A 14,796-nucleotide genomic window follows, 5' to 3' on the forward strand; every position below is an offset into this window, starting at 1 on the left:
TTTCAATAGCAGTAAATGGGAAAAATGTAAAAAGAGGCATTTTTCTGACTTCATAAAAAGAATGTCTCAAACAGTATAAAGTATAAAATAATGCATCTGTGTCAGGAGTTTTTTTCATCTTAATTTGGGTAGAGGGAAAACCAGAAGCCCTCAATGATATACAACAAGAATTCGATGCTCAGGCACCCAAGGTAGTCATCTAGGAAATTCTGTTTGTAGTTAGTTGTTGGTTCTTCTGGTCTTGACTGTACTCACATGTGCATGAGGCAGCTGATCTGGTATGGGATGAAAATCAGGACATCATAGTTCTGCTCCATGCATCTCTCATCCCCCATCAGATTTGGGAGGGTATGTCCTTCTCATGATGATAAGAAGGGGAAAAAAGAGAGCAAGCCCAATCATGAAAACACTCTTCAAGCCTCTTGGGTGTGCCACATTTACTAATATGTCCTTGGTTAGTGCAAGTCATAGCATCAGGCCCATAATTACAGTTGGGAAAGATAGATTAGACCCACTCTCCAGGATAGTTTTCCTAATGTAGACATATTCCTGGATTCCAGGGATTTGGACATTGTTGGTTCACGAACTCCTCTGAAGCTTTCCAGGTGTAATCTGAAATCAGTCCCCATGCTCAAAAGGCAGGAAGAGACTGAAAAAAGAGGTGGCCCACTCCAGGGTGGTAGGTGTTTTAATAAGCAAGGAAACTTATATACAAGGCTTGTCTTGAGTGGCAGCACTAGGAGTGGATCCCCAAGTCCACCTGCCAAATCTTAAAAGTTTCTCCAGAGGTCTTACCTGGGTTCAGTCACATATACCATTCAGGTGTATTCAGCATCATATCACTGTCTCAAGGCCATGTCCCCAGAACAGCTCTGGGAATGAGAAAAGAAAGCAAAACCCACATTCCAAGGACTGAGGAGAGGATAAGGAGGCTGTTTGTCTGAGCTCACAAGTCAACCAACACTCAAGTCTTTTGAATGACCTCTCCCTCCAGACGTGGACATTTTGGGGAGACAATTCTGTTTACTGTAAGAACTTCCTAAATATCTTCTGTGTGAGAAAGTGCTCTCAAAGCTATTTAAAATAATAGTTGGAGGGATCCCTGGGTGGTGCAGCGGTTTGGCGCCTACCTTTGGCCCAGGGAGCCATCCTGGAGACCCGGGATCGAATCCCACATCAGGCTCCCGGTGCATGGAGCCTGCTTCTCCCTCTGCCTATGTCTCTGCCTCTCTCTCTCTCTCTCTGTGACTATCATAAATAAATAAAAAAATTAAAAAAATAATAAAATAATAAAATAATAGTTGGAATAGTTAAATTTTTGAACGCTAGGAATTACGCTATTTATGAATTATTTAATCTATATGAACTAAAGATGTTTATTATTCCTATTTTGCTAAAGAGGAAACTAAAGCTTAGCTATCTTCCAAATGCTAAGTCCAGTTACACAGACCATAGAACCTTTAGGGTAACTGCTATATAGAGCTCCTTTGCTTAAACTCTTGCTGATTGTCTTAACCAAAAAAGAAAATTATCATGACATATGAAGTTCTTTCTATTTCTGTCAAACTTCTAATATGCTATAACAAAATAATTTCCTTTTGGCAAAATGTTCTAGAATAAGAGTGATTTTTATTAATACATTTGGAACTTTGTGTTCAGAATTATCAGTTCCTAAGTTTACCCAAAATATTTCCTCTGATTATCTGCCCACATCATTCTTTTCTCCCCTTCAGTTTGAATTCTGCTTTAATGCATTGATTATATTGATAAAGGTGTGGGAGGGGGGAGTGGCAAGGAAGCAGCTGATCTGTTGTATAAGAGGATGGAAAGATATGGAGTAGAATTGTAATAAGTGAAGTTATTAAATCAGATGCAATTTTACAGGTCAGTGAAACCTTATACTGAGAAAATATAAAGCAGAGTACATAAGCACACAGAACCTTAGACTCCTAGGTCATTCTTATACCTGCATGAGTGAGGTAAAGAGAGGACAGCAAGACACAGGGGAAGCTTAAATATGCAGGATTAAGGGGTCGATAAACACTGCAGCAAACACTTACCTCTCCTGGTTGTTCTTATAGTTTCTTTTCCTCACTAAGGACAATATAAAAAACAAAATGTTAAAACACAAATTATACATACATGCACACACACAATGCAAAAGGTAACTAGTAACAAAGCCAAGTTGTATAGTGAAGCTTTGAATAATTTTAAGAGGGTCTCTGCTGCAGGCATTGAATGTTGCATAAAGAAAGTAATTAGAGTTATTTATGATAGAAAAAAAGTTGATTAAGCTGTGTGCTTCAGAGAACTGAGGACGGTACAGTCCTCTGATGCAGTTTTCTTTCTCCCTCTGAATTGGTAGAAGTCAAAGTAGATAATCAGGGAACTGAAAATCTACGCAGTTGTTCCTATTCTGATTGCAATATCGGGCTGGATAAAAACAGAAGCTCCAGCAGTTACCTGAGATTGTAGCAGGTTGCTGCTGAGACTGCTCTCCCTATTCCCTTTTCTTATCCAAAGTGGGTAGTTGGGAACAGAACAAGTAGCCAATACATACCTCTTTATTTTTGTTTCTTTCAAATGAAAAAGAAGATGTCAGCAGCATTTAGGATGCAGAGATAAATTCATGGGAATAAAGGATAAAACAGCACCCCACCGCATGGCAAATTATCAGGACCCATTTCCTGTCTGTCCTTTGTCTTTCTTTATATGTCATTGTTTGGACCCATCTCTATCTACCTCATTCCTTGTGGAAGGCTTAAGTCCCACCATCTTATGTGTTTATCAGTTCCTAGTTTGGCCCAGTTGGCTACCTAATTCCACCCTGTGAACTTACATTTTTTATTATACTGAGCTTTATTAAGATGTTTTATAACTGAGTTTTATTCTTGTCCCTTCACCCTCCTCCATTCACTGGGAAGTGCTCAGGGGCTCACTCACTGCAGCTCCTCGTGATGTCACCTCAACTACATACAGTGAGTGCCAAACTCAGAGACTAGGCCCTCTCTTCTCCCCATATAAGTCTTGCCACAGGGTCTCTGACACAAATGAGGCAGGGTGATATAGACTTAATCAGTCTTAGCACATGTTTTAGTCTAGAAATTGAAACTCAGATTGATCTCTGTAACCTATGATGATTTCAATATATTCCTTGAATTTCAAAATATATTTGTAAAATGCTAAATTTTACTAAATATTCTTCAAAAATAAAATAACCATAAATAATTTTGGCTTTATAATTTACTTATCAAATAGGCACCAAAAAAATGTCAATAGTTAAATATCCCAATCCTCAGCTTGGTGATTTCTAACAAATTTGGCCAAGTTCAGAACAGAATTCTGTGCTCTAGCATGTAAATTTACCTTAATTCCATGTCTTAAGTAGTAATACTTCCAATTATTCCTAGATTATACATCTGAGTTATATTTTTAAATATCCTCCTGGAAAAGAGATTTTATGACAGAGCTCTTACCATGGGGATGTTTGACTTTGGCTTAAAAAAGCATCTACTCTGTGTCACTAATATACCAAGATGTGAAATGGAAAATTTTTATATTCATAGCTACACAGAGTTCTTGTAAATTGCTGAAACATGAAATAACCAAATAAACTTTATTATTGAAATGGGTTTCTTAAGAACATAAATGTGTAATGTAACTTTCAAACCTGTTAAACCATGAAAGAACTACACCGATTTCATAACACAAAGCACAGTGTGTATAAAACTATGTAGCATAAAATGTTCAGCTGCCAAAGTAACAGAAAGGTTCCAGGAGGTATTTTCATAAATCTGGAAACAGTTAACCTGTTTTGATGATCTCCCTCATTCCATTTACCTGAATAGCAGGGCCTGGCTTTCTGTATCTTTGGAGTTAATAAATTCAATTTAGTTGAGTCTGTATTTTAAAATGGTCTTTCATATTAGAAAGTTCAACTTTCTGGAGAAAATGGAATGGTATTATTCAGATTAAGAGTATCCTTTCATAAGTTTTGTTTTATTTGGTAAGTAAAACAACTGAATAAAGTGAAGGAGACAGTAAATGACATCACATTTTTTTTTTTATGTGAGGAAACAGAGACATAATAAATTTAAATGACTTTTGTTCGAGGCCACTGGTCCCCAGGGTCTTAAGAATTTTCTTCTCGATGATAATTGGGAAATGGCATCACCTATGCACTCACCTGATTGGGAGTATTTCCCACCCTGCGAAACATAGACATTTAGCTGTGCAAATGAGGTCATAGGACAATTTTAAGGATTATTAGGCTGCATATTTGCATATATGTTGACTTTTCATAAATGACTTTTGAGTTGAGTGTTAGTGGAAAATGTTTACCTGTGCATTTGGAGAATTTTTTTCATATTAAGATACAAATCTACAAATCTCAATGGCGTGTTTATATTAGTTTATACACTTTAATATAACAAAATGCTATTACTCTTATTTATAAGTAGTTGATTTAAGTAGCATTAGCTAAGATTGGACTTTAACCTGAAAACATTTCCTAGAAAACTGAAATTAAACTAATGCTTTAGTTTAAAAAAATATACATTTGTGCTATGTAATTCAAAGAAAACAAAGATTTTGGGAAAGTTGTGTGGAACTGCTTCTTCACATAGGGTGAAAAAAGCCAAACAATTTATATCTTTTTTTTTTTTTAAGATTTTATTTATTTATTCGTGAGTGACTGAGAGAGAGAGAGTCAAAGACATAGGCAGAGGGAGAAGCAGGCTCCCCACACAGAGCCCGATGCGGGACCTGATCCTGAATCCCAGGATCAAGATCTGAGGTGAAGGCAGACACTCAACCTCTGAGCCATCCAGGCATCTCAATCTATATCTTGTTAAAAGGGATTTGGGTTTAATCTATGAACTGCTTATATGAGTGATGTTACATAATGTGGGTGAATTTGTTCTTTTAATATATGGCCTTTTAAATACCTACTAAGTAATCTAAGTCACTGGTGAAGGCCTTTCCCCAACAAGGACCCGGAATACACATCCAGTCTTCCCTGCTTCATACCTGTTGATGGTTGCATTAGTACTACCAGCCAGGTAGCACGACAAAGGGAAGACTATTTGGTATGCCCTTCTACTCCAAATTTACTGTATGTATAAAGTTGAAATAACATTGAACAAGAAAAATAAAAAGAATTTAGCCTTTCTGGCTACCATCCAGGGCATTATTAATAAATCCCTAAACTATGAAAATGCCCCACCTATTTAGTAAAAATGAAATGAGGGTGCTACTTTCCAGATCTCGACAATACAAATCTGACTTAGCTTTGAGTAAACTCTATAATATCACAGTTTTTAAACTTATAGTGACAGGGAAATATTAAGATTTAATATTTTCACATTTTCTTAGCTGACTTCTAAAAATGAACGTGACTTGATACCTTATTTTGACAGATTTCTAATTATTTTGTTTTGTGCACATATTCATTTTATGACTTTTATTCCAGTTTACTTTGGCATTTTTTAAAGTGTACTTAATTACTTAAAATTTCTTACTGGTGAAAACAGCTATGAATTGACTCTTCCTAAAGATAATAATGAAATTCTTAATATACTATCTGTCAAAATAATGAGGAGTTATCTGTTAAATGGATATAAAGCCATTATTTTTAGGTTACTGCTATATATTTTTAGCTAAGTGTCCAAATTTCTTTTCTTGCTCTGTCCTTTCTCATTTTCCACATAGTGGCTAGAGAGAGCTTTTCAATACTTATCAACCACATATCATTCTCCCACTTAAAACCATTAGATGATCGTAGGATGAATTTTATTCTTTTCTCAGCCTATGGGGCCCTACATGATCTAGTCCTTGTCCTTTTATTGTTCCCCATCCATCCTCAACACAGTGCTCGCTGGCTGCTCTCTGCAGTCACTCTGATTTTCTTCTGTCCAGTGAATACACCAACTCCTTTCAGCCATAGTGCTTTTGCACATGCAGTCACCTGTACCTGAAACTACCTGCCCCTAAATCATCCTAAAGAAGCTTCTTCCTTCTTGCCATTCTGATTTCAGCTAGAATGTCGCATCTTCAATGAGGACACCTCTAAGCACCTCATTAAAATAACATTCCCCTGCAAATCATTGTCATATCCCTTTGTTACTTTTTTCTTATAGCTGAATTATCTTGTTCAGTTATTTTATTATTGTTTGTTTCCCTCCATTCACATGTAAATGAATGAAGTGATGTGGGTGATCCCCCTGTTTTGCATAGTGCATCATAGGCCCTTGACACATTTTTGTAGAAATAATGAAAAAAAAAAAGTTGCATGTTAGAGTGCTCTGTAAATCCTGAAGCATGTCCAATTATAAGATGCAATTATTAGCTGAGTAACAATGAGACAAGTCTTTTATATATATTTGTCCTGGTAAACTGGATAAAAACGTGCGAGTGTGTGCTGTCCTTAAGGATAAGTAGATAAGCGGTCACCTAAAGTTTATGGGGCACACATTTTGATATTGATTCATTTTCAAACTACTGTGCATCATCTGTGTTGGAAATAATTAGAGCCTGTGAACTGAAGTGAAGGAAACATTTACAATGCTGAATAACCTAAAGTGAAGACAGGGGTATCTAATTAGTCTTTCTTCTGACAATCTTTTTTTGGATTAATATTCTTCTCTTTGAAAAGTCTAACAGTGGTGCTTATGTCACCGACTCTACTGATAATTAATAGTGTTCGCCATACACCTACACATATTCCTTCCAAAATATTCTTGTGTGATGCCACTACTGGAAAGAACAGTTTCAATTAGAGAGGAGAGCTTTTGAAGTATAGATCATGTGGCCTATTATAAGGAATATGTCCTATTATAAAAGAAAAATCTCTCGTAGAACATAATAGTTTATGTAACTTGCCTGGGATATTGTTTAACAAAACACTTTATGGATACTTCATTAGGACATGACTTGATGAAGAAGCAGGAGTAGCATTCATCCACATTTTTCTTTTTTAAAATCCCTAAGATGTTTTCCTGTACTATTTCCACCCCAGTCACAAGCTTATTAACTTGGGAATGAGGTGACAGGGCCTTTGTCTTTGAATCTTGTAATTATAATTAATAGTAAGTTAAAGGGAAGCAGAAAGCTTATATTCAAAGTTTAAAGTAAAATGACTTTGTGGCACTTAGGGCAGGTGCCAGAAGATATTAAGTAAGAGCTCATTATTCTTATTAATAAGAACTTCAGGGAGACATCTTTGAGGAGCAGAGTCATTTTATGGTTACAAGAGGGACACCTATCTGTGGACAGAGCTTGGGAGTGGAACTGTGCTCTTCTCGTCTGAGGATGCCTAAGGCCTAGCAGAGGCTTTCCCAGACGGTTCCTTCACTAGTTTGTGCCAGTTTTATACATGAAGACAGAGATAGGAGTCAGTGTATACATACTGTCCACTGCTTCCTTAATACATTTCTAAAAGTATATCATGAAATAATCCTAAAACTTCATTATATTTACTTGTGAAAGTATTATGTGGGGGTGGGGCTGCATTTTACCAAATGATTGAATATCCAATAAAGCCCAGCAGTGGCCAATGTCTGCCAGAGCCACATGGAAACATCATTTATTTCTAAATATCTGCAATTTTAAGTACTAAATTTACTACCCATATTCTTTAAAAGAAGCATATATGATTTATAGAAGTTAACTACATGAAGGACCAGTTACAATAAGGTGTAATAGTGTTGAATAATAATAACAGCTAACTTGGGGATCCCTGGGTAGCTCAGCAGTTTGGTGCCTGCCTCCTTCGGCCCAGGATGTGATCCTGGAGTCCTGGGATCGAGTCCCACATTGGGTTCCTGCATTGAGCCTGCTTCTCCCTCTGCCTGCATCTCTGCCTCTCTCTCTCTCTCTCTCTCTCTCTCTCTCTGTGTGTGTCTCATGAATATATAAATAAAATCTTTTTTTAAAAATGTAAAAAAAAAATACAGCTAACTTTATGGAGAGCCAACCACGTTCAGATATTGTTTCAAACACTTTGCATATGTCAACTTATTTTATCCTCACAACACCTCTTTGAATGAGGCTTATGGTTCCCTCCTTTTCACAAATATGGAAACTGAGACTGAGAGGTTATACAATGTAATTAGCTACTAAGGAAGTTGTAGACCAGTATTCAAATCTGGGTATGCCGGTCTCAGGGACTCCGTCTGTCCTGTGATAGTGTTCACTGTATTTTCATTACTTGTCTACCACTATTCTAAGTCCTCTACGTGTATTATTTAATTCCCAGAACAAATCTATGAGGTCAATACTGTATTATTACCATTTCTCAGATGAGGAAGCTGAGGAAAAGGCTAGTGAAATGACTTATCTGAGGATGCCTAGTAAATAAACACTGAAGCAAGAGGTCAGACTCACATCTTACTCTGGAGCCTACACTCTTAAACACTAGGCCACTCCAACCATGTGGATGCTTTACATCAGGAATAGGCAAACTAGGGCCAGAGACAAAATCTCTCCCACCACATGGTTTTATAAATAAAGTTTTTTTTAGAACACAGCCTTGCTTATTCATTTATATTTTGTTTATTGCTGCTTTCATTCTACAATGGCAGAGTTGAGTAGTTATAGCAGAGACCATATAGTTCATAAGCCTAAAATATTTACTACCTGGCCCTTTACAGAAAAAGTTATCCAGCCTCTGCTTTAGAGCATTAGTATTTCTTTCTCAATTATCTTCCTTTCATCCCTCACCACTCTGAGCCTAGCCAGTGCCTAATTTCCAGAAAATAACAAGTGACAGTAATAAAAACCTTTCAAACATAATTAGAAAATGAGCAAAAAAAAAAAAAAATCAGTTCTATAGAAAATCAAGGTGCATCTCAATCCCTTAGATAGAAATAAGACATTTGGATTGGTTTTTGCCATCTAAAAAGGGAAAAGGCAGTTGAGGGTCTGAGCTCCCTCTACTGAGAGACATGGACTCTGGAGAAAATCTGCTCATATTCATTTCTTCACTCTGCCACTTCCTGGCTTCATGACCTTGAGCAGATCACTTAACTTGCATGTATGCCAATTCCCCAATCTGCAAGACCTAACTCATAGGGGCATTATGACCATTAAATGAGTTAATGCTTGTAATTTTATTATCAAGAACTGACTCCTGTAAAGTGTTCATTATTTCTCCTGTTCTTCAATTTTTTCAAAAGACTAATTCAAAGCTAAGCAGAATAATAAAAGTTGAATATACAGGGGAAGTTCTCAATGTATGAAAAGCCTATCAAATCAATGCTTAATAAATATCCTTCCACATTTTTCCTAACAGCGTGCTATATGAAAATAGGTGGATAAAAACTCATGGCCCTCTGACAGCTTGAAGTACAAGACAAGGCTCATAATAGTAGTGCAAGAGAATAAGATTTTTATTAAGTTCAACATATAATACATCAACACAGAAACCTAATGCAGACAGGAATGTTAGAGAACGCTTCTCACCTGCTTTCCCCTACAGCACCAGAGCATTTTAATTGTAAATGGTAGAGTCCACTATAGCCTTTAAGACACTCAGATGTCAAGTAGCACCTAGCTCTGATACATACACTGACAGTTCCTGGATATGCTCGTAAACTCAGAGGTAACAGTGACTAAATGACTTAAGCATTTATGGGAAATGATATTATTGTCAAGCTTTTATAAGAATTGTTGATGTTTACAATATACACATAAAAATAATAAACTATGGGGCAGCCCGGGGGGCTCGATGGTTTGGCGCCGCCTTCAGCCCAGGGTGTGATCCTGGAGACCCAGGATCGAGTCCCACATCGGGCTCCCTGTATGGAGTCTGCTTCTCCCCCTGCCTTTGTCTCTTCCTCTCTCTCTCTCTGTGTTTCTCATGAATAACTAACTAAAATCTTTTTTTAAAAAAATAATAAACTATGAAAGACTAGTACTAAGTAGAAGTAGCTAAATCATGAACCCCAAATTGAGACTATCCTAAGTTCAAAGTCAGCCTCCATCCATTCCTGGATGTGAACTTGAGCAACTTATATCTCAATCCCTTACTTAGTCATAAAATAACAAAACTAATAGCACCAGTTAATCACTCATTCAGATACTTGACAAGCATTTATAGAATAGCTACCATGTGCCCGCCACTGTTAGGATTGAGTGTATAGCAAATACACAACAAACAGGCCTAAACTATTGCCCACCTCAGCTTTTATTCCACTTATGAGAATTAAACATTTAGTACAAATTCTGGTGCACATTCAGTTTTCAAGCAGTGCTGGATATCATTACTGTTAACTGATGAGGAAGAGGAGGAAGATTTCAGACACCAGTGCCTCACTGGAGTTGGTAATAACACTGAATTTATGCATCTTGAAAATGTTTCTGGTCCATGGCCCTTACCTTGTGTTCCCAGTCTTGATCTTCTTCCACACAGAGTGATCTGAGTTGGCATTTGCTGCTCTTGACTGGGGGTCTTTATGATTAGGACTATGACCCAGTATTGCTGATATACTTATTTAGTGACTAATCCAATAACAAGTATTGATTGATTGTTATGAAAACTTTCTCATCTGTATATTCTGAGTATATTTCTGTTCACTTAATGACCATTTTCATGGATAGGGGTGCCTGAGTGGCTCAGTTGGTTAAGCGACTGACTCTTGGTTTTGGCTGAGTCATGGTCTCAGGGTACTGGAATCTAACCCTGTGTTAGGCTCCGAGCTCAGCAGGGAGTCTGCTTCCCTTCTCTCCATCTTCCTCTCCCTCCTCTCATGCATACACTCTCTCTCTAAAATAAATAAATCTTTTATAAAGACCATTTCATGGATGAAGTAAAATTATATTTAAAAAATAGAATATCAGTGCTTGATTGAAATTTGTCCAGAATGATTAGAAGAAAACTCTTTTATATATGAGATTCTTAAAAAAAAAAAATCATCATTACAAAAGATCTATCTGAGCAATAAAACCAGAGACTGTGATGAGTAGGATCAGACCATGCCAAGTGGAAGTAGACATTCCAGGTGGCTTGGAGGAGACCCCAAAGTAGAAGGGATCAGAAAGAGTTTGGAAAAACACTTTCAAAACTGATTAACTACCAATGAGTTTGTGTTTATATTTTTTTCTTTAACTTCTACAAACAGCTCCCCTCACAAAAGTCATTTTGGAAACTTATCTTTCAAAGTCTGTAAAGACATCAATGATTTTAGTTATCTTACTTAAAGAGGGTAATTTATCATCTAGTCAAGTGTGCACGTGTCTGCCAGGAAAGCTTCAAGCCAACATATATCATACTCAGTAGCTTCAAGGATTTGGTTTGCCTTCTTATGTGTGTTTGAATATAGAATTCATTTCAATCTGACATTTTTTACCTCTCATCATATTTTTTCTTCTAATTAAGTTCTATAAATGTATCTTCTACCACATTTGAGCTGTAATAAATTCTTTTCCTGGATTGGCCTTCTGAAAGTCACAAACCAACATTGTGATGAATTGCAAAATGACTAATTTCCCTTTTGTGTTTATTTTGAGCAGCAGAATGCTGGAGAAAAATGAAGCAGAGTTTCACTAGAAAGAAGGTCCTGCTTATAGTAGTTACATGCCTGTAAATTGAATATTTTCAACACTAACTGACCCCAGCAGATTTCTGAAATTGCATAGGTCTAATTCAAGGACATAATTTTTCAGCCCCAAGTTTTGGGATTTGATGGTATTACTGGGAGGGATCCATACTGAGGAAAGTTTTCCTCTCATATAAGCCCTGGAGTTAATGATTTGGTGTGCACTGAGACCGTGATGTCATTGGGAAATAGATTTCTTAAATTCTGTATTGCAGAAGAAAGGAACAAGGCTATTCACAGAATGGACTGCAGAAGAATGAATGTAAAAATTTTATTTTGGGGGCAGCCCCAGTGGCACAGCAGTTTAGCGCTGCCTGCAGCCTGGGGTGTGATCCTGGAGACCCGGGATCAAGTCCCAGGTCGGGCTTCCTGCGTGGAGCCTGCTTCTCCCTCTGCCTGTATCTCTGCCTCTCCCTCTCTCTCTCTGAATAAATAAATAAATAAATAAATAAATAAATAAATAAATAAATAAATAAGTTTTTTAAAAATTTATTTTTTAAGTCTTTATTTGTTTTACTTCGCTATATTATAGGCAAGTAAATGTATTATATCTTTGATTTGAGATGGCTATGCTGAAATTGAATAATTTGTTGGTAATATATAGGCTGGCATTTTAATAGGTGCTTAACAGTGGGCACATTTGTTCCTATTACATTGTAAAGCATAGATGAAACTCTATATAAATAAGATTAAAGCATTGCCATAGATAAAATATCAGGCATTAACCTTGTAGACTCTTGATTTTACAATGGTTTAACTCCAATATTTAAATAGCCACAATGATCATAGCCCAGTTCAAATAATACTGCTTAATGTGTTAATCATTAATTTTACATACTTCTTTCTCATTTCTCTCTATGCCTTTATAAAGTGGGAATTGCCTTATGCATCCTGAATTCATTACTGTAATTTGTGTACTGTGCATTGACTGAAGCCAATTTAAGTGGCATATTAGCTTAGAATTTGAGCTTCTTCACTTTGTGTAGATAGTGGGCCATGGAGTTAATGTTTCATTTATAGTATTTGTTATAGAGCTATGATAATATGGTTATGATTCATGATCTTTTCCTGGATAATGCCTGATTTAAGATACACTGTAGTCTGAAAAGAATCTTAATTTTTTTTTCTGTAATAAGCGTGGCTACTGGTCCACATATCCTAACACCAAACCATCATTGGCATGACTTTTCCTTTATAAAAGGAAAATCAGAATTATTGTTTTCAAGTCAGGATTTAGACATTCGCCTTAACTTGTCATCATAGTTTGCAAACGAGAAATCTGAGATCCAGTAAAGTTTATTAGATTGATGGCAATCAGAAGCTGTAAGCATTAGAACTACAGCCAGGATGTAGAACCTGGCTCTTCTGACTCCGGAGCCAACACTCTGCAAGCGAACTTGCCTTGATAAAATGGGATAACCACTGTCACTTCACTTAATCAGAATGTGGAATCATTTGCTATTATCTCCCCACAACACTCTCTTCTTGTCTCTCCCTGTGCAGTGTCATCATGCACCCCCACAAAGACATCCTAGTCACCTGTGGGGAGGACCGTCTCTGGAAGGTAGTGGGGCTCCCCAAAGGCAACGTGCTTCACACAGGATTTGGCCATACCGACTGGCTTTCCAACTGCTGCTTCCATCCCAGGTCAGTACACACAACTCCCTGAACCTGCTTCCACTCTCCAGGAATGCACTTGTTTATATTTTGTCACTCTACTGGCTTTTTAAAAAACTACTTTATTGAAATATGAAATGACATACAAAAAAAATTGTGCAAAGTTAATATATGCAACTTGGTAAGTTTGAAGATAAATGTACATCCCTGAAACGACCACCACAATCTATGCCATAAACACACCTATTGTCTCTGAAAATTTCCTCCCACCCACATTACTATTAATTATAAGATACTTAAAATCTACCCTCTTAGAAATTTTTAAGTATACAATATAGGGGATCCCTGGGTGGCTCAGCGGTTTAGCACCTGCCTTCGGCCCAGGGCGTGATGCTGGACTGGAGTCCTGGGATCAAGTCCCGCGTCCTGCTCCCTACATGGAGCCTGCTTCTCCCTCTGCCTGTGTCTCTGCCTCTCTCCCTCTCTCTCTCTCTCTCTGTGTGTCTCATGAATAATAAATAAAATCTTTTTTTTTTTTAAAAAGAAAATTTTAAGTATACAATGTAATATTATTGACTCTATGTTCTAGGACTTAGTCATCTTATATAAATGAAAGTTTGTACTTGGCTAGCTTTTGTGACACGACACTTTTCTCTCTGGAACCCCACACCCTCCACTGAATTTTGAGACATGTAGATAAATGGCTTTCTTGGCTTTCATTATATTGACTTTAGATCGATAGCTTTTGATATTTGGAACATGTAAAAGTCCACATGCTAACACACTTAGCAAAAGTAAGAAGTATCCCGGGACAAGCACAATTAATGCTCCTTGTACACGCAAGCTCTGACAAGGCACATGGATTTCTAGTCAAGAATGCATGCCAGTCTTTACTTTGCTTGTTAATCTTACAGGTTTTCCTCTTAGAATTAAGTTATCTACTAAAAGGGATTAGAAGGCAGTGATCAATTTCTTTAAAAATTTAATGACACTCAAAATATTAAAGAGAACAAAGTAAAACTGAAGACATTGAACCCTGTAATTGCAGAATTTACTGTATTTTGGTATCCAGAGGCCAAGGGCACAGAAGTAAAGACATTGTTAAACACATAGGTACTTATTTCTAGTGTCAGAAAATTCTGCCCACACTTGTTCCAGGGGCACCTCCTTTTCTACCCCAGTCCTGACTGTATTCTCTTATTCATCATTACACTGTTTAACATTTGTAAATACTCTTACATCTGGCTCTAACACTCTCTGGTCTAGGTACTTTTGGGGACACATAGTTCTTGGTACACTCTCTAAACCATCCCATTGGGAAATTTTGTTCTTACGAGGACTCTATTGATTTATTTTCATGTTCACAAAATTCCTTTAAAAGAAAACCACTGTGTTTGTCTTATCCTTCATATGAATGCCAATGAAATTAGATTGAAATAAAAATAAACTAAATTTTTCAGAAATTTGTGACTGAATGAGAACAGTGAAGAGATTTATTTTAATTTTTGAAAAGCTCCTTAAAGTGTAATTTATCTTTGGTACTAGATGTGTGAATTTAATTTTTAAACATGTAGTGCATTTCATA

At 36.8% G+C, this 14,796-nt stretch overlaps 1 protein-coding gene across 4 annotated transcripts in view; it reads left to right on the plus strand.

The window, feature by feature from the left end:
• SPAG16 (sperm associated antigen 16) overlaps positions 1–14,796 on the plus strand; it is a 938,011-nt gene that overhangs the window by 441,520 nt on the left and 481,695 nt on the right. For all 4 annotated transcript variants that reach the window (XM_041737393.1, XM_041737392.1, XM_041737389.1 and 1 more), the window contains one exon: positions 13,098–13,241. In XM_041737393.1, coding sequence (XP_041593327.1) covers positions 13,098–13,241 — 144 coding nt within the window. The remainder of the gene's footprint in view (positions 1–13,097; positions 13,242–14,796) is intronic.

The sequence above is a fragment of the Vulpes lagopus genome, chromosome 22 (assembly GCF_018345385.1).
Source record: "Vulpes lagopus strain Blue_001 chromosome 22, ASM1834538v1, whole genome shotgun sequence".
Taxonomy (NCBI): Eukaryota; Metazoa; Chordata; class Mammalia; order Carnivora; family Canidae; genus Vulpes; species Vulpes lagopus.